We start from the raw sequence: 22,646 nt of genomic DNA, 5'->3' as shown, positions 1-22,646 counted from the left end.
CAAACGCTCTCATTTTCTTGTCATGTGATAATTGTATTACTATACTATACCAGATATTTTTAAACTCAATTTGACTACTTTGAATTTAACATGTCCGAAAATAACTTATTCTTATTAAATTATATACAAAGACTGAAAGACAGTACGGTATGTGTTCATTAGCAATTGGCTAGCTACTACCAGACTACCTAAATGCGCTTATCATTGCACCTCTTATATTGAAATATATTTTTGCCCCATGTGCAACCCTGCATGTGAATAGAATAATATGATAATATTAATATGAAAGCTTGTTTAACATATTTTCATGCAGTTTATAAGAGGTGTAGGAGAAAATTGATAGATGGCTGGAACTGCTAGGCATGATCGGGAAATGAAGGTTAAAGCTGAACAGCAGCTGAAAACTACAAATAATCCCATTGAAAAGTTGAGGTTTCAGTGTCTTTCTCGTGGATCAAGTGGAATCAAAGGACTGGGAAGGTGACTTTTCATATATATCGTTTGTAAATAGAAGCAATTGTAGTCAGTCTTTTACAGTGATGCAATAATCACCAGAATATAAAGCTTTTATCATAGGTAAATGGTTTGATTTTAAAATTTGGGGAGAACATTTTGTACAAGCACATGACATAAGTGTGAATTAAGATCAAGAAAAATTTTTAATTAAAATCATTGCTTGTAGCACTTGACAAAAATAGTCAAGGCCTTATGGTAGTTATTTTTCCGGAGAAAACAATCAACGGGAGCTGTTGATAAGATGTTGTTTTGAATTGTTCTAAATTTTTCTAATATAATAAAACCCTTGAATATATATATTTATGGCAATTGTGATCAGGATCCCGGTTGTTGATAGATAGGTCTCATCCAAATTTATGTTATATTTCATAAAGATCTGCATTATTTCTGTTATCATCTTATTGATGTTGGCTTATTTTTCAAGAGTCATAGCCTCGTCGAACTTTTCTGATCTTCAAGCAATCTTTTTTCTTGTTGCCACACCGTACACTGTCAGAATTAGAGGCTGTGAAAATTTTATACATTAATTATAATCATTAATTTGAAATGATATGATTATATATCGCGAGCAATGTTGTGATTTGTAGAAATGTAGCTGAGATAGAAATTATTTATTTGAAAACTGTTTGACAAGCTTCTCTGGGTTGTATGAAAGCATTATTATTCGAGTCTCAGGCCAACTGTGTATTGGGTCAGTATGAGTCTTAATTTATTTTTAGTCAATTCACACACTTAAGTCACAAGCCAATTTTATTCGATGTTTCGAGTTATAATTTTAGTCAAAGTAGATTTGATAAACAACATTAAACCATTTCAATATTGAGTCAGAGTTGTTACTTCCATCTTGTGTTATACCACAATTTTCTGATCTTCAAACTGTTTTAGCACATATCAATATTATTCATCTGGCTACTTTTACTTACTGTTGCAACATTCTAGTGAATTTTTCACTTTTCAATACAGCATCATAAATCATCTTTCACTAAATTTTATTGCTGGACCGGCTGTAAATTATCGTCAAGTCAAGTCTGAGTGTTGTCATTTCAGTGGAGTCAAGGACCCGACTCTCCCCAACATAAGCCGAATCTTTATTCTTAAAACTCAACATTTTTATTTAAACTTTAATTTTGGATTTCACCTATCATAAATCTTCATAATATCATATACAAAATTTTATTTAGGAACGTATGATAGTTAATTGCTTGATACAGTTTTCAATAGCATAAAACATTTATATTAATGGTAAACATGTATGTTGAAACAGCTGCAACCATTGTAGTTTACAGGCAATGTTTATTATTTTGAGTGTTCTTACTACTTCTTTGCTTCTAGTATAGAACTATCATTTCCAAATACATGTATCGTTGTTGTTTCTGTATAATAGTTATTTATGAAGTATTGGAATACTTCATCAACACTGAATCGTTATCTATAATGCAGTCTAGTCTAGTGCACACATAATGCAAATATTTTTCTGTTTGAAAAAATATTTGCATTTGAATTGTTTTTGCTTGCTCATTAGAACATTCCGGATAATGGATGATGATGGTAACAAGAAGATAGATTTCAAGGAGTTTAAGAAGGGTTTACGAGATTATGGAGTTGATATTGAACCAGAGGAAGTTCAGGAAATGTACAATGCTTTTGACAGAGATGGGTCTGGGTCAATCGATTTCGATGAGTTTTTAGTGAGTTTGAGGGTAAGTATATGGAATATCTAATAAAATGTCCTAACTGAAATCAAAATGATATGCGGGCTTCAATTCAATTTGTGTATTACTTAAGTTAAGGTTCATATCAAATATACAAATACAAATTAATACCTTACTGTAATAAAAATAAAAATGATTTATTAACACATGTGTAGCCTACATGCTGTCATGGAAAAATGTTTTCAATAATTGAATAAAAAACATTACACTTAAGGTGTCAATATGTTGGTAATATTTCTTGATATGGGAATAGTCAAAAAGTTCTGCAATCTAAGTACATTGAGTTGTTAGAAGTGATTAATTACCACTCCTGGAGAGATTTGTATGAAAATGTTTCAATCAAAATCATATCTTTTTAAAAAAAAATGTCCATTAGGGGACACAGCATTCAATTTCAAAGTAGCACATTTTTATCAATTTTGTATAGTAAATGTAAAAATGCACTTTAACATGTTATGAGTAGCAGAAAAAATGTATATGATTTTCTATGTACCCATACATCTGTATTCAGCCACCTATTTCGAAAGCGAGGAAAAATCTCATACAGAAAGCTTTTCGAAAACTAGATAAAACAGGTGATGGAGTTATCACTGTAGAAGATTTGCGTGGCGTTTATAATGCATCGCATCATCCGAAATACCAAAATGGTGAATGGACTGAAGATCAAGTGTTTAGAACATTTCTCGATAGTTTTGACACACCAGGGGATGCCGATGGCGAGGTAGCTGTGCTATTCCTAATAATTTTGTTGTGGTTGATAGGTTAGTCACCTTTGTACATTGTAAGGTTGTGTAATGTGGATCGGCCTGTGTAAAAGTTCGATTTTGGATCAATTGCTTATATTTGTGCAATTTTGTTGTGTTGAATGCAAATAAGTAAAACGTTTTATTCATGCGTAGAAGCATTTTCACATAGATTTTTTAAAGGTGATCCTGAAATCCTTGATTCCAAAACATTAAGAAATTACTTTTCACACAAGCTAACATGAACTGGTTCACTGAAGCAACCCTTTAAAACAAAATAATACTTCCCTGCCTTCTCAGGTGACATACGATGAATTCTTCAATTACTATGTTGGTGTGAGTGCTTCAATTGACCATGATGCCTACTTTGACGTAATGATGCGGAAAGCATGGAAATTGTAACGAATAATTAAGAAAGTACATAATGGAAGATTAGTTTCAAAAAGGCGGAGATAAAAATCAGGACGGAATCATTCGTAGGAATATCTTACCTAATGTATCACGTTATTCAAAGTTTTTATATAGATTTGAAAACTGTGACAAACTTGTCTCAAGTGATTTTATATACCGGTATATGATATTGAAATTGACTATTTTGCACTTTCCATTTTTACTTTCAATAACTTTCCATGTATATTTGCAACTATTACAATAAAACCTTAGCGTAATAAAAAAAAAGATTTTGCTGCTCTTCGGTTCATCATAGGACTGCTTGATTAAAACTACAAAATGTATATATACTTTGAGTGTGATATGCCTTTTTTATTTTTTTCCACTTTGTAAATGTTAACAGTTTTAATTATGTTATAATTAAATAAATTAGAGTAGTCTGATAGCTATCTAATTACCACAATATATGTTCTACTTTCTTTTTTGAGTTATTAAAACTCATTACTTGATAATAAACGGCAACTTGATTCAGAAAATCAATTAATTTCTTAATTAAATATGGAAATAGTCAAAACTTCTATACTTCAATTATATATCACACAACAATTTTTAGTGTTGCTAAGCACTAATATGTAGGCAATTGTTGTTAATTTTACCAATTTCAGTTGATCACCATCCTAGGACATGAAGCAGGATTTGGAATAATGCGTCATATATCCTTTGTTATAATTTAACTTAACCGATAGAATGAATATATCAGTGGTAAATATGCCTGTTGTACGTGCATTTGCATATTGACGAAATTACAACCTATGATTACTTAGCTTATTTATTATTAGTGTAACTTTCAATAAATGAAACATCTACCCTGACGTGACTCATTCAATGCCCCGGTTGTTTTTTCGGTATAATAAAAAATATTCGAAAAATACCTCAATATCGGTTGCACAGACTGTCTACACTAGCCATATTCTCCCGACATGGTTCATTTTTCGCTAGCAAAGCCTTCGCCGAACGTCGACGGGGCGACGCCGATTTTGCCCCGGTTGCTCATTGTATATCGTATTCTCTCTTTTATCTTCCACTCGCCGCGTTTGTTTCCTGTTTCTTTTACTAAATCATCGGGGCTACCCCCGAAATTATGACGACACAATGCAGACGTTTCTTACAACAACGTGTTGACATATTCACGCATTCCTTCTCGTTCGTTGGTTGCTTGAAGAGTTTATAGTTACCTCGCCTTCGTTTTTGTCGCTTGTTTCACTATTTGAATCAGTTAGAGACCTTTAGTCCATTTGCTTTCGATTTTCCACATTCCTTTTTAGCTCCTCACTTCTTTCCGGCTTCGCATTTCTTAGCCTTAGACCTCATAATGAATAAGGTTGATGCATTACTTCGCACTCCGTTTTCGCAGCTGCCGCTGGAACAAAAATTAGAGGTACAACGTCTTGGGCCTTATCAACCAAAAAATTGTTCACTGGAACAATCCCATGACGGAGGAAAGCGTCGGCGTACATTCTGCGCAGAAACTTGGTATAAAAAACACGAATGGTTGTGTTACAACGAGGACAAAAATGCACTTTTTTGTTTTTATTGCCTACTTTTTGCTACCGCCCGTGACTCACGTTGGTGTAAATTTGGTTTTAGAGATCTTAAACATCTTTCCGAGCGTGCCAGGGATCATCAATCTTCTATGGAGCATCTGGACAATGCAGTAAAATACCGAACATTCGGAAATGTTAATATTGCAGCACAGTTGGATGAAGGACTCGCGGTTTCTATTCGTCGGCACAACCAAATCGTCGAGAAAACCCGCCATGTTCTCGGTCGATTGATAGATGTTTTGAAGTTCATTGGTTGTCACGAGCTGTCCCTCCGTGGGCACGATGAACGGGCTGCCTCTTCTAATAGAGGGGTATTTTTGGATATGGTGGAATACACCGCATCCCCAGATACAGTATTGAGAGATCATCTTGATGCCGCAACTGTTTCGAAAGGGACATCTAAGGATATCCAAAATGATTTGCTCGACTCAATGTATAAAATTTATTTACAACATTTGGCTCTGGAAATTGAGAATTGCCAGTTCCTTTCGATTCAGTCAGACGAGACAACTGACATCACGTGCGTTTCCCAACTGGCTGTGATTTTTCGGTTTGTGAAAGATGGTAAACCTACCGAGAGATTTCACAGCTTTGTACCAATCGTTGATCGCACGGCTTGGGGGATATCGGCTGTACTGAAAGAAGTGTTACAGCCTTACAACGCGAAGTCAAAATTGATAGCTCAAACTTATGACGGCGCGGCAGTCATGAGTGGGTCGAAACATGGTGTTCAAGTTTATATAAAAGAAGATTTTCCTCATGCGCATTTTTTACATTGTTATGCACACCAATTTAACCTCGTTATTAAAAATATGTGTCTTGATACCCCTCTCGTCCGTATATTTTTTGCAAATGTTTCGGGGTTTTCTTCATTTATTTCCGTTTCGCCGAAGCGCTCTAACCCCCATTCGCCAGATGTGTAGCCGCCGTCTCCCAGCTTGTGCACCAACACGTTGGAACTTCCAATCACGCGTGGTGCAGGGCGTGTCCGAAATTAGGTCTGAGCTCATTGAGTGTTTCAATGGCATTCAGAGCTCTCCGGTTTGGGACGAACGCTCTGTGAGGGAGGCGGCAGGTCTAAAGCGTCTGCTAGAAGATGGTGAGTTTTCATTTTTTCTCCACAATATTCTATCACGTGGATGTATTATACGGCGCATTGCAGTCAAGGCTAATGGATGGAGCGTCTGTGCAGTCGTGTATTTCAGACTTCTGCAATGCTGTATCTCGTATCCGGGAAACAATAAAATACGACGACACATGGAGTGCTTCTTTACGCCGCGGGCAAACAATGCAGCGTTTGATTTTGTCTGCAAAGGAATGCTGGTGACATTCTGGTGAATCAAATAGGCGATCGTCTGCGCACTGAACACCTTCCTCTTTGATGAACCCCAAAATTTTTTTAAAATTTGCACGTCAATTTCCCATCCATTTGTTGGCTACTGTCTCCAAATTTTACCCCATGATAAACGTGGGTAAATTGGAAAATGAATTGCGATGTATATACACCAATCAAACTTTTTTGAACATCACATCAACTTGCGCGCTCTATGGGTTCCTCATAGATAACACTCTAGTAACTACCTTTGCGGCGTCTGCAAAATTTCTGGACATCATTTTGACGACGCCTATTTCTTCCGCCGACGCAGAGCGAACATTCAGCACGCTGAAGCGTATTAAAACGTATCTCAGAAACACATTGAAGCAAGATAGATTAAATTCTTTGGCTGTTTTATCCATTCACAGATACGTTATTTCTGGGATGCATGACTTTAATCAGCGCGTTATTGAGCATTTTGCTTCCAAGAAACCGCGGCGTGTTGCATATATGTTCAAGCAGTAGAAGTCTAGCAGCATATATATCTATGAGTGAGCGACGCATGTCCTTATCTTTGCATTAACTTTCCTTTCTTCATAGTAACGTTTTAAATCTTATTTTAGGTTTTGTCTGCTTTCCCGAAATTGTATTTATCTGGGTAAATATTGCCTTTCCTTTTGAAAGAGGTTTCAAAATAAACTATGTCTATATTTATTAATCCCTCGACTTGGACCGGTTTTAAAGACACTTTCTTATCGTTAAAAATTGTCGCTTTTGCCGATTGGTTGTTACCGATGGAATGGTTTTTATACTCATAAAATGATGAAAGAACTTACAGCGCTCAACCTGTCCCCGTAGATGGGGGTGACTTGGTCCCGCAGTAGCTTGCCCCGGTTGTCAAAATGACCACGCGCCGCCACTGGGGGGAAGTATTATGATACAAGAATAAATCTACTATGTCCGACTAAGTTCTTCACGAGTCCGAGATAATGATTTCAATTAGTGAGACCTTATTGGTGTTATGTTTATTTGCGTCAAAATTGTAACAGTATCTGCATAATAATTAAACAGTAAAACAGAGGATACGGGAGACATGTTTAAAACCTTACACAGACAAAAAGGTACGGCACAACGGCGATATGTACAATAGTCAGTTTATTGTACGTCCATATCCCAGGTTCCGGTGTGAAAGGATGGAGATAGGGTATGGATCGCTGAAGTGATATTTTTTACACCAAGTCTCATATAGATGGACCTACCATACGTCACGGTCTAACCGGGACAGAATTTTACTTTAGTGAAATTTTCAAAATCAACTTTGCTTTAACTCGAAGCTTGTTTTAATATCTTAATTTTTTTAGCTTATCAGGTTGAGTAAAATATCGCGCACAGCTTGAGAAATTCTTCAGTTAGGGAATAATGAGTGACTTTCATTGCGTCATTATTCTATCGACTTCCATGAAACTACAGCAATTGCTGCATTAGAAGCCATTTTAGGTATGCTTGGAGTTGGAGAAGGCATAATAACTTTCATTCGATTTTGTTTGAGTCATATTATGCTGAAAATAATCTAGAACTTGAGATTCTGTAGAGTATTGTAGTAGGGCAAAGTAAGCTAACAGTACGGTCAATAGATTCTTTTTACAAATAAGCTCTAATTAAAAAGGTTTAGAAAGGCTACTACTACTACCCAGCTAAAGGAATTCTGTGAATCTGCGGAAATTGACTACAAGAATTAAATTCTTAAAGATTTCGTACATTGAATACGAGGAATACTGCAAGCTATTTTACCGAGTGTTGTGATATTACATAACAATGCAATAGATCCGTTCATTTCTAGCTACCTCTTGCTACAGGTTCTCTTCCGGAGTAGTGTGTAATGTATATTAATTAACGAAACAGAAATCTGAAGCAGCTTTGCAGATCCGATCAAAAAATAGTTAGCCTAGACATGCATCCCATTCCAAACTCATGGAATCAGTAAAAAAAAGAATTTGCCCTAGCATCATGAACGTTTTTCCGTAATTTATATGCACCCGGAAAAGTGCTTGAGCAAACTAATTTCATAAAATCGAGTACCGGAAACCGCCTCATTCCCTATATTGCGGCATATATAAAGTTCCAACTACAAAATACCAAGCAACGATGACAAGACGCAACAAGTTTCTCATTGATCGAAAACATATGGGTCCGCAGGCTTTTTTATGGAGTTAACTTTGATGACAGTCTGGTCGTATCACTCCACCTGTCTATACCCAACTAATTTATTATTATTACCAAGGAGGTTATTTTATTTTGGTTGACGAAAAAATAAAACCCCTCTCTACTGTGCGGTGATGAAAATATAATTTTTGACCCATTGATAAAAAAAAAGGTTCGCCATCCCTGCACTACTGGATATCAAATCAATTAAACGAATTACCGCAGGTTGAAAACTTAGATTTTCAGGAATGAACAAACACCGCGCCTTTTGTCAAAGTACATGAGTTCTTTACTCCCCATTTTAGCCCAAACAGCGACATCCAGATTCTGCAAATGCTTCGAATACAGTATTTTAGCACAATACCCACGTGCATTATATCTTTGTAAAAGCCAGGTTACCATACAATATAATACCAACAATGAAACTAAAATTGAAATCATACTTATTGATTTACAAACTATTATCCATCATATAGCGACCGTCAGTCTTATGTGAAAAAGATGCTCAACTTTCATTCCGTTAAGTAAAGTCATAAAAGAAGACTGGCCATCAGTACTGCGAAAGGCGTTTTATACCTCATACCTGTTTTATAAGCTTGACAATCTACATTTCAAATACCACTCCATCTGAGAATGAAAACTGAACACCCCACAGAAATGGAAGCAATGGAATTAATCACTACACAATCACACTCTGGTTATTTCTTGCAAAACTGTACATAAAACACCAAAATGTCTGTAACATATAAGAGTTAATATTAGTTTGTTATTCATTTCTGCGTTGAAACTACCCAGTGACTTGATCGAGTATATAACAATGATAAAAACATGTAGTTGCCATTAAAACCATGGTAGTCAGGTGAGCAATGGTGATCGACCAATCAACGAATAGACATGCAGGCGGCAACTCTGCTGCTCCCTTTTGTTGAACTTGGTTCCAAAACTGACTTTTTATTTGATTTCTCCTCAGGAGCAAAGCATTTCCACATTCGCAAACTCTCATCCGCTGCACCAGAACATACAGTCGTTTCATCAGGACTCATAGCAAGATACAAAACCTGAAATTTTTTAATAAATATATATATTTGTTCACATAATTTTTCTCTGCAAGATTGCAAGAAAACCTATTTAAGCATGTGGAAAGAGAAATGAAGCTACCAATGAGATGTTAAAATCTATATAAGCTAGAATTGTAGAAGAAACAATGAAGTAGAGAAGAGCAGAAAAATTATGACGGAATTGTACTGCCGGTATTGTGAATCGTTAAATGAATTTCACAATAACGAAGAATTGGGTGGTCTGTACTTGGGGTTACTATGAATCTTTAATTACGAGAACTTCACATTACTATTTCAATGGTAATAGATTAGTTGAAATGTATAAAAGGAATTACCCGCTCTTTATGACCCAATAAATCTTGCACACGTCGCATTGAGGGATATGACCATATTGTGATTTGGTTCTGTGAGTAGCCGTGGGATGAAACTAGTTCTTTGTAGTTTGATGACCATTTCAATGCACATACCTGAATAAAATATAGTATAATTAACCAAAACCAGAAAGACCTCCATAACAAAGATTTGAAGAGTCTCTTAAAAACTGTACATTTTATAAGACTGCAACTCATCAACTTGTTCCTAGTATGACTGACGGGAGGTATGGTGCATGGCACACAATTTTCTGTCCAGCCTATGGAATCTTATTTCCCATTTGTATACAATTTCATAATATACTCTCAATACCTGTGACTTTGTGTCAATTGCATTTATCATTGATCCAGTATATGAATTCCAGAATCTGATGTGCCTATCAGCACTTCCTCCCCCACTTGCCAATATATGGGATTGCCACGGGCACCATGCAATAGCCTGTTAAAATTATGTAAATCATAATTTACATATATTTCACGACTTGTAATAAATTTGACTAGTTTTTGTTCATGGCAGCATGTATGATCCACTATTTTAGCATGAAATTAGCCGCTCTTTTCTAATTTATTATGCCTTTTGTCAAAGTATTGGGTAAGAAATCATGATAATTCAAATACTGCCTGCATGGGGTACTCACTCAAATAAATTCTGTTATGTAAAGAATATAATCGTCGAAACAGCTGTTTTGGTACTATAATTCAGTGAAGCATCGCGGGCCGTAGTTTGCTAGGTAAACGAGAACCACACCCACACATTTGACAAAAGTTTTAAATTACAACGAACCTTCACAGCAGACTGGTGTTCCGAAAATGAATATAGAGGTTGTATAGCTCTTTCATCCCAAACATTAACCATATTGTCATTTCCTCCACTAGCAAGATATTTTTGGTCAGGTGACCATTCCAACCCACACACTTCCTGTATAAAGGTGGAATACCATGACAATTCCGCAAGGCCACAATATTATAGGATATACTTTCCTTCTTTTGCACAACAAACCAATATTTTGCTCAAAGCAGGATTTTAATGACATAAGCCAGAATATATTGCAGTTAAGGTTTCACTTGAAGTTTGACATTCATTGATTAAAAAATAAACAACTCGTTCAACAATTGAACAATTTGGTCAAGAACACCATGACCAAATATGACATTAAGGTCATGGTGCAAACCACTGCCTATGCAAAAAATTACATACATGAAGCACTTTTTTATTACCTGTGCATGACCCTGATTACTATGAACCAAATGATTTGCAATTCGAACATCATGAAAATGAATGAATCCATCTCTTGAACCACTAGAGAAATGAAAATGCAAACAAGGAAATTTATCTTCACTAATGTGTAAATAACATGCATCAAATATCTATTATTTATATCACTATCAGTTTGCTATACGCAAGAATATCACCAAAGTTTGTGACAAATCAATCCTGAATTAAATACTGAATTTTAATTACTAGTCACTAATATTAGAAAAACAACTGAACTCCGATCAATTTTCCTCGACTGTTGTAAGAATCTAATCAAAACTAGAAAACAAATTCAAAAAAATTAGCTTATTAGACTTTAATTTCTCAGAAAGTTTAAGGTAATTGATTTTTGGTCACTTACTATTTTTACAAAATCAACACTGATACCTGGCTAATATTGCTTCATTCCAAGCGAGAGATCCAACACGGGCAGCATGACCTGTCATGTTACGGAGACGCTTAGTAGCAGTGACATCCCAGAGCTGAATAAAAAGAATAAGTTATTAATAAGAGGATAAATACTCTTACATTAGATATAACTTCAAGCAAACACATGTAACTACATTGATAGCAATTACTAAAACACAGCAAACTAGAAATTAAACAATTTGGAATCATACATGCATGTACCTGAACTTCAGCATTGCTTGTTCCAACTGCAATGTGTCGTCCATCTGTGGCCCAACTCAACGAGCATATGTAATCTTCTGGATTATTCATTGTTAATAGCAATTGGATGTCACCAGTATTTGTGTTGAATAGATAAACACTTTCACCCAAAGCCACAGCAAGTATATTTGTTGAACTCCAATCGATGAGATTTAAATCTGTTGACAGAATTAAGTTAGTATTCTAAAGAACAATACCTCATCAGTCATCAGTACTCTCTTCCAATTTCAGCACGGGCTTCAGTAAGTCAAACTTGGTGAAAAAAAATAATGGTAACAGTTTCAAGTCTCATTTTCTTTTATTGAATGGAACTTGAGGAATGAATGATGCCATTCACAGTTTTTTATAACAGACATAAGAAGAGGAGGGCCCTGTATCTATATTATAAGACTGTCACTATTCCATCCCGTTCACGCTTCATTTCGGAACTCATTTGTGTGAGGTGAGCAATACACAATGCCCAAACTTAATTTATTAGCAGTATTTTGCTCCAAGCGTTGCACAATTTTTAGCTCTTTAAGCCTAAGGAGGGGGGCCTCGCACTGTCAAAATTGTATGTGTATCACGTCATGTTTTCCTTCAACTCACGGTACGAATTACGAAATGAAGTGATTCAAACACTAAAGCAGCAATGTTTTGACTTTGTTAATCTAGTTTAAACGATATTCGAAATGTTTTTCCAGGAAAATTCCAGATACGTTTACTATTTGAATACAGACATCCCTAGTTTGAAAAAAGTTCTGAGATTTTCTTGATTCCAGATAACCAATCATTGTACCGATGGTGACTGATGTTATTGGTTGTTTATCAGAATTTATCAGGATCTCTAATTAGAATGAATCAATTGAGTGTCTATTGCTTTTCTCTATTTTCCTTCTGATATGATGAAACAGTCTCGAATAAACGACTTATGAATATCATTTAAATTTCAACTTTGTAATACATAATAAAACAATTAAAAACATACAATAATCATCCAACAACTGAGGAGCATCAAGAACTTGTTCTGATGTTGAAGGAATGTATCTATTTTTTTTTCTACTTGTTGGATTTTTCTTGGTTGAACTGTATAACACCTAAAAGTTGAAGAGTAATTTTATGAATAATAAAATGGAGTTTTGCAAAGAAAACAAGTTAAGGAAGTTATGTTGAATGCGAAAAAACCTACATTTATACATGTATACACGAATACAGAAAAGGATAACAACAGACATTGCTGCTATGGTTAGACATTTATGAGTAGATGAAAAAATAGCATAATCTGACAAAGCCTTCCCATTTCCTAATTAATACCAGCTCCTAAAGAATTTTGATTGAAAATTTCATAGGTAGGAACCCATTTTACCCTATAAATGCCCTAATCCGCACAAAACTCGGACATAATATTTTTAAAAATTCTAAATTGAAGCTACATTAAACCATTCAAACAAATGAGGGCCATACTCTGATTTGATTATATATATTATAAAATTTCACTTTAGAATATGACATATCGTTCTTACAATGTAGAAATAACCAACCTTGCTCGAATTTTGATAACCTTCCGCGTGCATTGGCTTATCTTTGAATGCAAAAATTTTATCTTCATTTGCACTGCTTTGGTGTAATTGTTTCAAATTTTCTTTTAATAATTTCTTATATTCTTCAGAGATTGAAGTATCAGCATGATTACTGGGTATATCTGACACAGAAATATTGAACACATCAATTATAATGTAATGTTGAATGGAACAAAATGTTATACATCTAAAATATAGGGTCAGGAAACTACAGTCTCAGGAACCTATTTTAATTCAAAAAACTATACATACAGCTGATCTGTTTCATATGTTGTTTCAGTGATGCACATCAGTTGAAATATGTTAAATAGGTTATATAGAAGCAGTCATGCACACTCAGCCCAAACCTTGAAAATGTTCTAGAGGGCTTGATGATAAATTTTTGTGAGTACTAGAAATAAAATAAATTTGTGTTCGAATTTTTCACATATGTGGCAATTTCCGTTAGAATTTCTCATTTATGCGACAATTTTCCATTTCAAATCAGTAACACCAGCAAATAGATACGCCAAAAAAAATCAATATAGGAATTGTTGTTGATATTGGATTGGTAATTGGTATCAGAAAAAAATACAATACTGTTTTGGTTTTAAGCAGTACTTTACAATATTACAAAATTTTGATTTATAGAATTCAACATACCATTTTCGGATGTAAGTTTGTATTGACCAAGTTCAAAATTTGTTGCTTGTCTGTTAGGGATATATCGATCTCCCCGACTCGGAGTTTTATTCAGGCTCAAACCCCTGGTCGGAGTTTTCGATTTTGCTGTAAGGAAATTAACCTCATAAAAAGATCTGCGAGTATCAAAACAATTCTGCCAATTCATCTTCTCTACATGTACATTTGCAGTATATACAAATACTGCTACTGAAACTATGCTACATATCTCCCATAAATATCCATGTTGAATCAACATTTATATTATTAATCATACAGCAATTCAGAATTTGTAAATTATAACAAGTAGAGCAAACTCATTTCAAATTAATTTGGAAACTGACCGATGACATGCCCAAGCATAAATGAAATATGGCATTTAAAAAAGCTGCTATCAAGTATTACTTGATTTAATAAAAGTTGTCAATTTCAAGCAGGCCTACCTTGCTTGAGACACTTTGAAATTTGAGCAAACTATGGATATTCCAGACTGTTCTTATTAATTCAAAATCTCCTAACACAAGTTGTGATTGTTCGTTTATTATGTTTTCATGGCAAGAAAAATGTTGTTCTAATGCTGATGCTCTCAATCTAAACTTACATTATATGCTGCAAAAAATATGAATAAAAATACTTCACCTCTAGGAGTTTTACATTTTGCAGAACTAGGTGTGAGAAATGAACTTGGAGAATTGATGATGCTTTTACTCAGCGAATGATTGGAAATCTTCAGTGGACTGAGGGGAATGCTGTATTAATTTATTAATAAGTAAAAATTTTAAGACAAGTATAAGAAAATTCTTAGCCATACATCCATAGTAATAAAATGACCACAGGGAATTCACATTTTCAATCAATGAATTTACAAAGTTCTGCTGATTTGATGATTCGCCAACTAAGTTTCTGGTCAAATTTGGAAGTGAATATTTATAATTGCACACAAAAATATTAGTTGTATATTACAAATAATGCAGAATAAGTACCGTAGTATAATGCAGTGCAATAACATATAACATTTGGTTGGTTTTGTAAACATAAATATTATTCACCTTGTATTGCCACTGGAGTTGCAACCTGGCACATTCAAATTTTTTCTTTGCCACCTCGGCATTGGTCCACTTTTAATTGGAGCATCCAGCCTGAGCAAGCTATTGACTTCATTTTCAAAGTCGTATTGTGAGGTCATCACATTCGAAGATAAATTAAAGTGAAATAATAACAACGAAACCTGTTAGTGATATCAAAATTTAAACAAATTCAGATATACAAATGTTAGCATGTAAACGCCATACGGTAAGTATATTTTTTTATATTCCACACATTTTCCATTGAATACAAATTCTCAAATGGTGGCAGTGAATAGTGAGATTGAATATGAAAATCTGTATTGTATATTTTTACAGCGGAAACCCAATGGTATTATTAAATTAGAATAAAATTCTGCCATTGATAAAGTTGTTCAGTATGCATAAAGTTGAAGGCCATCTGCCAAATTTCTTCCTAATTAGTTTCAAACCAAATGTGACATCTTTGTACTGGTGCTACTGCTATTTTTTTACAAGAAGAAAAAATATATTGAAATGAGACTAAGTAAAATTACAAATATACGGGAGTTATATAGCTCTTCTATTTCGTGAATAATTATCTCAATGTAAGTTTTAACATTATAAAGAGAGAATAAGAGTAAAAAACCAAACTTTTGTAATGGTGAATGAAGAATAAAAGACAATGTGTAGATGGAAGGAGCGACAGTATGTTGCTGTATAAAAGCTTTCGAGCTTATATGGTTTGGCAATGACATAGCCAATGTGTCAATTAAGACTGAAAGACCGAAAAGTCTCTATTAAGACCGAAAATTCTAACATTGAAACTGACTGATTACAGAGAACATGCACCTTCTGGCTTCCCTCGAGTATGCAAAAACCAGGCATGTAGGTATGGGATACAGCAATCTGGCTATACAGTACGGCACACTATACAAATTGAGTGACATTGTCCCGTTTCAGAGAAACTCTTATTACAGATGATCGGACACCCCTCCTTTGGGATAGGCCTACGTCTGTACATTGTTGTCCCTCAATATCGGTAATAATACAGTATAATGAAGAAAATAATCCGATTTACCAAAGGAAAAAAAATTTTACCATAGCATTTGAGAGTTTTTAGCAAAAAACAGCAATTTTGGTCATGTGACGGCCGCGATTAACTTAGATTATTATTGAGACAAGCATGGTGTGATATAACGCATCTGACGTGGTCCCAGACGCCCCTCGTTTGTGAGTCACATAGAGTGTTTGTTTTATAGAGTCAAATCAGCAAATGGAGGGAAATTCTTGGAATTTGGATAGTGTGCTGTACTGCTATAGAGATGGTAGCATAAAATTCATAATAAGGTTGGCAAAATACGGTTATTGCATGTCAAATAAGGTCTGGAGAAATAGGATCGTTGAGTCAAAATAGGGCTGACGAAATACGGCCACTACTTGCAAATTAGGACTATGAAAATAAGGTCAATGCCTGTCATGCCTGTTGGCGAAATATTGTCAATGTCAAAATAGGGCTGGCAAAATACAAATACTGCATGTCAAAATAGGGCTGGCAAAAACCGTCACTGCATGTCAAACAGGAAACAGGGTTGTCAAAAAAGAATCGAATGTATTCGAAAATCAATGTGTTCGAATACCTTTTCGGCTGGGTTTCGAATAATTCCGAACAGAATACGGTACCGGTACTTTTCGCTGTTAACGAGGTGTTTCGTTTTATAAGAAAATCTTCCATCGATTTCCACTTTGATTGTTTTTTATCTCCTGTGCGAGCGTTTGCCTCATATCGTGGTGACACCTTTTTGGCTTTGCAAGGTTAACTAACTTCCAAGTCAAATGTAAAACAAAATCCAAAGAGTCAGGAAAATATATAGGGTAAGACGTTACCTACGGTACCTGGTATACAGGTACCATATCACAGTATCAGGGTATGTATGTATATTCGTCTCGTAAAAAGCAACAAAAGCGTAGATAGATTATCAATAGGGTGGTGTAGCCAGTCTGCGGACGATTTCATTCAAACCGCTATAAAACAAAAACCAATATTTCTAACCCGTTAATTTTTTCACCGTAGGTGCTTTGGCATTTATTCTACACGCTGAACTTCGAATTAACTTTCTACGACCAGGGGTTAAAGCTATACAAACCACCAAAGTACGACACTCTGAAGACGTATTTGCGACCGAACGACCAGTGTGCGACCACGGATTTCGAGCCTTGAACATCGTTTCTGCTGCGTCGAGACTAGGGCATACGCAGCCATGCGTGAAAAAATGGGCTTCTAATTGCATTTCTGACCGTCATATATTTTAAAAACACGATTATTTCAAACAATATTCTTCAAATGATAAACAAACACCGCATCACAGCAATTAAACAGACAAAAACACGGTGGTCGCAAATTAGTTGACAAAGATATTATTGACGTATTGGAAATGCGCATTCCCCTACTCCCCCTCCTTTGAAGGTAGAGACGCGAAACTTTAAAGATGGTTAAAAGAAACACAACTCTACCCACTTGCCAAGTTTCATCTCTTTATCTCTTATATTTGTATGGATTTTCAACCTTTTTTGAAGGAACAATGGGTAGTTGGCGACATGGTAAAATGGTCCTTTTTTTTTTTCTTCGGTCAGGTTTTCGATCGTAACTTTTTTATTTGTGGCCGCATTTTAGTGTAATTTCGTAGAGCTACGAGGGATAAGTGGATAATAACGTGTGAGAAATATCGGCGCGGTTCGTTAATTTTTTCGGCATTAATTTAATCGATGAAGGTGATGGTCGCAGATAGGTCATGGCCGCAAAGTGGGTAAGCCACCCTACTGAAGACGGGATGTATGCACAAGACCATACAGGCCTAAAACACAAACGTGCGGCATGCCCCCCTTTTGAAAAGTTTTATATAACGTTAAAAATAAATCTAATACATATAATATGGTCCCTTATACAGACAGACAGTTGTGCAAGGAGTGGGTGAGTGTGGTAACAGGGGTACCGTAAGGGTGGAGTATACAAAGCTGTTTGTACAAGGGAATTTGTAAGACAAGACAACATGCATAAATAAAACATAACACAACACGAAATAAACTGCATGTATAAATAATACTAAAATTTAGCATTTGGACATAAATACAAAACTCTTGAGTGATGGTATCCCATAATATAAATGTGTATAGGCTACATCGTAGCAGTATCGGTATAGAGCATTTTTTGACCTTCAAATCTGATATTTTCCGCAAGTTTTTTTGACAATGGAAATTATAACTTACCGTACAGCAGTACAGACTTAACAGAACACCCCATCTACTGCATCTAACACACCGTACTGTGGACTACTGGTACCGTACCGGTTCTGGTATTCGGTATTCAGATATTGAACATGATCGAAGTCTTACGGCAGTTTAGCAATTCTACAATACCGGTAGCTGAATAGGCAAAATGCGGACCGATCCGCTATGTTTGACACAAAGTGACTACAGTTTATAGTCACTTTGGTTTCACATGGCTTAAATTTTAAAGGGCCTCTTGACCGTCGATGATTGGTTGCTTAAATCTGACGATTAGGTTCATTGAGCAGATCCCCGTGATAGCTTTGGGATGGACGTTTCCCCGACCTTTGACCCATGAAAAATTCCCATTATACTTCATCATTGCAAAATTTTCAACGCTGATTTTAAGTGTTTTGTCGATTTAGCGCTTAGAAACTGGCTCAAATGTTGAAAACTATCTATTTTATTAAAAACAATAAACCACGTGCCGCTTATAGGTACTGATAGCTAACTTTTATGCTAGTCTATCGCAGAATTTGCGGTATCAATTTTTTATTATTGTGACTAAGCTAAAGGTCCTCAGAAAACACATCAACAAATAATTTATTTGATTTACAACTATTTTTTGGAAACACAACTAAAAACTGACAAATAACACGCAAAACTACTAAAAAGAGGCAATGTTTACAACCACGCTAGAATATCTGTTTGAGCGAAAGAAGTGTCTGAGCGGCGGCATAAATTAGGATGGGATAGGATTTACTTATTTATCCCAGGGGAGAGAAAAGCCGATAAGCCGTCTTAATCATATGGCGAACCACGGTTTCTCGTCCGGTTACCAGTCCATGTCGGGTATGGGATTAGTTGGCCAGTTATTTGTTTTCGGAATCATGGACTTGATGACGGAGAAAGTCGTAGCCGACAAGCGGTTACGTAAACCACCCAACGGCGGCAAGGAGTCCAGCAATCATCTTGCACTTAACTCTTTGAACCCTGAAAGCCGCTATAGCGGCTTTCCCGAGAAAGTCTTCTGACGCTGAAAGCCGCTTTAGCTTCAATTTGTTTTTGATTAAACCTGGTACATTATCGACAAAATTTGTAGAGTTTGAAGGTAGCTTTCCAGTGATACCATTAGATTGAATTTATGTTGCACCATTCAAATTTTAGAAGCATATTTATTCGTGATTTTGTTTGTCGCAAGATCGAGGCGACGTCAAGGTGACGTAAATAACGACTTAACACATTTACGCCGTTACGCAGCGACGTTAAGCAATTACGTTGGCACGTAGCACGTTTACGTTTCATACGAGAAACACTTTTCCTCGCATGCTCGTAACGTCATTTACTTAATTAAGTTCGTACTCGTGAAGCGACTGTATGTATGTATGTATGTATGTATGTTTATTCGTCTCGTAAAAGCAAAAACACAGGAGTTAGTAAATATCAACATTGAAGACGGGATGTATACACAAGACCATACTGGCCTAAAACACATGAACGTGCGGCATACACCCCTTATGATAAGCATAAAATGCAATAAATCGAATAAGTATAATATGGTCCTTCATACAGACAGTTGTGCGAGGAGGGTGGATTAGGCAACATGGGTAACGGTGGAGTATGCCCAACTGTTTGTACAAAGAAGTTGGTAGGACAAGACAACATCAATAAATAGAGACAATACAACATGAAATATAATACATAATATATATATATATATACATTAGAATAAAATTTGGACATATAGCACCCTCGAATAATGATACCACATACTATAAATGGGAGAAATAGTCAACTTTATAGGAGAATGTGCATATATGGTAAGTACCACTCAAGGGTGAGTGTCTTAAGTAATAAATAACTAATCTAGCAAAAATGCGTTCCTTCCAGGCTTGGGGAAATGCAATGTAATAAGTTCTGTCAAGTTATACGCTTTTTAAGGAACTTTGTATTTTATAGTTCTGAATACCGCTAAAAAAGATCAGGATTCAAAAAAAGGATATTCAGGTTGCATTTCCATAAAACCTATCATGATCACATTTCAGCCAGACAATTCAAAGGTATAAAAGTATATTGAAATAGAGAACAATAAATTATAAAGAATATCATTTTGCCATGTCATGGAATTTCCAAATTGAATTAAAATAATAATAAAATATGATATCCTGTGATGAAGAAAGGGTTAGGATTGTTCGATTTAGTGCTGATAATAAAATAAAAACAATAATATAATTGAATAATATGATATCCTAGAATAAAGAAAGGATTGAGATTGTTTAATTTGGTGCTGGGCGAGAATAATGGAATGAAGTTGAATAAAGCAACATGCTACTTTAACAGTGATCATTGTCCCTATTGTTTGCTACATTTAAATTTTGTTTCTTTGTCTGATTATTTAAGCATGGTGATGAAATTAGAATGGTGTGCTAGTTATTGAATCAGTCCATTGTTTCATGTTGAATCCGGGTAGAGGAATCCTGTGGAGTTATTGAAGTTGCCATCTGTTCTATGGCGACTGAAGATTTCGACCGGTTCCTGATAGTTGTCCAATCAAAATCATGTAAGGTTCTCCTTTTCAGTGTTGAATTCACCTTAAAAACGACCTTAACCGAACGACTTGTAAACGATACACGGGGAAATTTACGCATTACATCCAGCACCAAAATCTGTTCGATTAAAACACACAATACACAGTGTTATTGCCGTTTTAATTGCATAAAGATATGAAAAATACGAATAGCAAAAATAAGGATTTCTAAAACGGAATGATGGAACATATCGATGAATGCATTGTTTAGCGCCATTGCTGAGATTTATTGTGCCATATTTTCTTCTCCGATAGATTAATACTATCCAATATTTCATCTGGACAAAGCTTTCGTTTAAAATCCATAGTAAATATAGAGATATCAAGAATGTAGCGTATATGCAGTAATTTCGAAAATCTAATGAGGCCGCAAAATTTAAAACACTGACCAGGTGAGCTACTGGTGCCACCATGTCTTCCGCGTTCCCGTTATCAGTTTTTTTTTATTCAATTTTCATGATATCCAACGGTGAATAATTAGCCTTGATGTTTCCGGCGGAACCTCATAAATGCATAAGGATCAAATATTACACTTTGTCCATTTATTTTCGTTCCATGTTCAAATAATAAACGTATATAAAATGGCCTTTATATTCTAGCAATTTTACTATGTTCGATCAAGATTCGTCTGAATATAAGGGTTTTATCTGCGGCCGTGGATATGATACTGATGCAATGATGATACAATCTGAACTCAAGCTGTGAACGACCAGATGTGCAGTTGCGCAATCTACCTCACGCAAAGCGTTACGCACGAAATGTCGCTTGAACGTAATCACGACCATGTCGTCGTCGCCCTTTGCGTCGTTAAGCAAACTTGGCGTCAAAATAGTTGATCAATTTTGTTCGCAAACCATTTGAATCGATAGTACAAATTCTGCAATAAAATGAGTTATGCGTATGTTAAGAAAGTCATCCGTATATTCTCCGAAAGGTAATTTTGTATACCTTTCAAAATTTTACTTATATTGATGATACATTTCTAAAAAATGTATTAAATATTACCAAAATACAAACAAATAGTAGATGGGGCTAAAAATAGGCTTACACATCTCATCAAAACATCTCGTGAAAAATAATGGCAGTTAAAAATAAAAGACTAGATAAGCTTTTATTTGACATATTACAGATCATCTGATATCTAATGGTTAAGAAGTTATTTTGATTTGAAATTAAGGATATTACAATTTTTTAACGCGTCAAATCGATGCTACGCCGTGGGAGGACAGGGTGAGAGAGTAGCATCGTTCTGGGGATTCAGAGTTAATCAGAGGTGCGGTGGCGAGCGTATTCCTAACGCTTAGCACGATGCGCTACACCGCCGAGCCAGCAGTTACATGAACCACCCTAACCGCGGTGAGGAGTCCAGCAATCCTCTCGCACATAACTGTCCCCGCATGCGATTCGATATATATATACCGTATTTCCCGACGAATAAGTCTACCCGGCGAATAAGACGAGGCCCGTTTTTAAGCCTGAAAAAATGGGTTAATGCATAATACCCGGCCAATACGTCGGGGTAGTAAAATCGCATCAACATCGGGATCTTAAATTACCCTGCAATGCCTTTTGAGCGGTCGCCGCTTTTGCGCATTGGGTAAAATAGCCTATGATGACTTTTCTTGTAGCCTAATATTCAATCCATAACAACTACGGGAATTCAAACTGTCTTTCAATTTCAATCTAATTATGTTC

The 22,646-nt window shown here is 35.6% G+C and overlaps 2 protein-coding genes and 1 long non-coding RNA gene across 3 annotated transcripts; 1 reads left to right on the top strand and 2 right to left on the bottom strand.

Moving 5' to 3' along the window:
* The first annotated feature begins 232 nt into the window (after positions 1 to 232).
* LOC120335582 (calcyphosin-like protein) lies at positions 233 to 3,935 on the top strand. The gene is made up of 4 exons (XM_039403116.2): positions 233 to 480; positions 2,039 to 2,216; positions 2,740 to 2,949; positions 3,272 to 3,935. Exons 1-4 carry the CDS (start codon positions 344 to 346, stop codon positions 3,371 to 3,373), a joined length of 627 nt encoding a protein of 208 aa, XP_039259050.1. The 5' UTR covers positions 233 to 343; the 3' UTR covers positions 3,374 to 3,935.
* Positions 3,936 to 9,169: 5,234 nt separating this feature from the next.
* Positions 9,170 to 15,284, bottom strand: LOC120336313 (cell division cycle protein 20 homolog). Its single transcript, XM_039403973.2, has 12 exons — positions 15,104 to 15,284; positions 14,694 to 14,803; positions 14,037 to 14,162; positions 13,356 to 13,516; positions 12,803 to 12,911; positions 11,797 to 11,993; positions 11,554 to 11,648; positions 11,130 to 11,211; positions 10,696 to 10,830; positions 10,225 to 10,350; positions 9,876 to 10,007; positions 9,170 to 9,540 (listed from the first exon to the last, which is right to left on the bottom strand). Exons 1-12 carry the CDS (start codon positions 15,238 to 15,240, stop codon positions 9,364 to 9,366), a joined length of 1,587 nt encoding a protein of 528 aa, XP_039259907.2. The 5' UTR covers positions 15,241 to 15,284; the 3' UTR covers positions 9,170 to 9,363.
* A 941-nt stretch (positions 15,285 to 16,225) lies between these two features.
* LOC144419927 (uncharacterized) lies at positions 16,226 to 19,339 on the bottom strand. Its single transcript, XR_013474381.1, has 2 exons — positions 18,365 to 19,339; positions 16,226 to 16,917 (listed from the first exon to the last, which is right to left on the bottom strand). It is a non-coding gene; the product is annotated as an uncharacterized LOC144419927 (long non-coding RNA).
* Between the last annotated feature and the right edge of the window lie 3,307 nt (positions 19,340 to 22,646).

This window comes from Styela clava, chromosome 2, assembly GCF_964204865.1.
Source record: "Styela clava chromosome 2, kaStyClav1.hap1.2, whole genome shotgun sequence".
Taxonomy (NCBI): Eukaryota; Metazoa; Chordata; class Ascidiacea; order Stolidobranchia; family Styelidae; genus Styela; species Styela clava.
The sequence above is the reverse complement of the archived record's forward strand: the minus strand, read 5'-3'. Positions and strand labels throughout refer to the sequence as shown.

What these genes read in the sequence shown, in the direction of transcription:
- LOC120336313 (XM_039403973.2), bottom strand. Translation starts at nt 15,240, where the DNA reads ATGACCTCACAATACGACTTTGAAAATGAAGTCAATAGCTTGCTCAGG. An exon ending in CAAACTTACATCCGAAAATG is followed by an intron (nt 13,517 to 14,036) that starts GTATGTTGAATT and finishes TTTCTGTGTCAG; the next exon opens with ATATACCCAGTAATCATGCT. An exon ending in GTTATCAAAATTCGAGCAAG is followed by an intron (nt 12,912 to 13,355) that starts GTTGGTTATTTC and finishes TTCAACTTTTAG; the next exon opens with GTGTTATACAGTTCAACCAA.
- LOC120335582 (XM_039403116.2), top strand. Translation starts at nt 344, where the DNA reads ATGGCTGGAACTGCTAGGCATGATCGGGAAATGAAGGTTAAAGCTGAA. An exon ending in GGAATCAAAGGACTGGGAAG is followed by an intron (nt 481 to 2,038) that starts GTGACTTTTCAT and finishes CTTGCTCATTAG; the next exon opens with AACATTCCGGATAATGGATG. An exon ending in AGTTTTTAGTGAGTTTGAGG is followed by an intron (nt 2,217 to 2,739) that starts GTAAGTATATGG and finishes ATCTGTATTCAG; the next exon opens with CCACCTATTTCGAAAGCGAG.